Below are 1,768 nucleotides of genomic sequence, written 5' to 3'. Positions count from 1 at the left end.
AAATGCGACGATAAAAACGAAATCCTATGAGCTTCGACACCTGCGACACACGCACTTCCCAACAACTAAACGACAAACTAATCAGCGATGGTATCTGTCACAAAAAAGTCAAYGCCACACGGATATTTTACTACTCCACTCCTCGCGGCGTTGACTTTCTTTGTCTGTGTGGCGAAAGTGTCGTGTCGGGCCACACAAAGCGCAGACAGACAAATTGTCGAAATTGTTCATACATCCTTCCATCAACAGTGCCGTACTCGCCCACTCGGCAGAAGCGCAACACTCTTGCCTGCCAACAGGTGTGTTTCAAAGGGGTGGGGAAGGCTCACAGACAAACACACGAACACAAAAACGTGCGATTACATGCAGTCGGCCGTCCCCTTAGCGCGGCAGTGCGCTCGTCTATTACGTGTTATCTATCTCGATATGTAAGTGTTGTTGTGTGCTTGTGTGTGTGTGCTGTGAAGTTGCAAGCGCAGCAAGCATGCTGCCGTGGGTCCGCTGCGTATAAAAGTCGCAGCGCAATTGCTGTTGATTCTCAGTCGTAGTCGACATTTAGGCGTTGAGCATTGTGCGCTTAACGGTAAACCGAAACATTGCTGTTCGAACGGACAACATTTTGATAAACGTTCAACTTGTTTGCAATAGTCTTTTAAATATTATACTTGAAACTCTTCGTGCGCGGTTTCAATTAAGTTTAGTGTTTTTGTTGCTATTGTTTTTTTTCGTGAGCAGCGCGTAGGTGGAGCGTGCTACAGCATGTGGCTATTAAAACGCGACATTTAACAACAGCTCGGATTACTTGAAAATTTCGCAAAATATTTTGTTTTGTAATGTTGGCAACATTTATTTGTTGTAGTCGCTGGAGAGGCGTGGGCAACAGTTGCAGCCGCGATATGTTTACATTGTGGCCGTTCAAGTGGACTCTGCTGTTGTTGCTCATGTTTCTCATTAACAAAGGTAAGTACGCGTAGCAGTGTGTGTATGTGTGTGTTGTGTGCCCTTTCGTGGTGGTCCGGTTGTCGAGTGTGGCTTTTGGCGGCATTTAAAAAAATGTTACGCCAAACGGGGGAGTATGAAGTAAAGTGTGGAAAAAAGGCAAAGGAAAAAGTTTGTTCACCTTGCGGTGTTGGTAATATGATAGTAATTGCTCAAACATTTTTAATTATCACTTTTTAATAATTTCCCTTTCATACGACAAATTTTCAAATTTTAGCTGTGTTTATGTCCTCTAATTGCTTGTCATTTTGTTCCTGCAAAAGTTGGAATTTTCACACTTTTTCTATTACTGATKGCCGGACATCGTTAAAAGTATGTGAAACATTTAAAATTTTCCCGAAATCTGCTGTAGTGAGCTACTTGTCTTAATATGACAAAAATATTCCCGGTAATTTATAATAAAACGCAAAATATTAATTGTTCATCAATATTAATTTTTTCGCTTTCAAGTTAATCCTAATCAGTTGTAATACACTTATGCCAACGATTTTTGCAGTCCTCGAAACACTTTTCAAAAGCACCTATTCTGATAGTCTTCAGCGAATTTTGTTTTATCTCTTCGATCGACTGAAAACGGGTTCCACGGAGGCGCAATTTCAGTTTTGGTAACAAGAAAAAATCACACGGAGTCAAAGCTGGTSAATACGTTGGTATTTATTGCGTTTTGGCTTTAAATTCGGTCACAATCATCGCTCAATGCGACGGATGTTCTCACGCAAAAGCCTCAATACGGCCAAATATAACCGTCCGTTCCTCTGGAACAAATTCA

At 41.5% G+C, this 1,768-nt stretch overlaps 1 protein-coding gene across 1 annotated transcript in view; it reads left to right on the top strand.

Moving 5' to 3' along the window:
* Window positions 1-614: 614 nt before the first annotated feature.
* Window positions 615-1,768, top strand: part of LOC108978951 — a 10,211-nt gene continuing 9,057 nt past the window's right edge. Inside the window, exon 1 of the mRNA XM_018949473.1 lies at window positions 615-960. Within this exon, the coding sequence (XP_018805018.1) occupies window positions 834-960 (127 nt within the window). The 5' untranslated portion in view covers window positions 615-833. The remainder of the gene's footprint in view (window positions 961-1,768) is intronic.

Source organism: Bactrocera latifrons, unplaced genomic scaffold (genome assembly GCF_001853355.1).
Source record: "Bactrocera latifrons isolate USDA-ARS-PBARC rearing strain unplaced genomic scaffold, ASM185335v1 scaffold_13, whole genome shotgun sequence".
Classification (NCBI taxonomy): Eukaryota; Metazoa; Arthropoda; class Insecta; order Diptera; family Tephritidae; genus Bactrocera; species Bactrocera latifrons.
The sequence above is the reverse complement of the archived record's forward strand: the minus strand, read 5'-3'. Positions and strand labels throughout refer to the sequence as shown.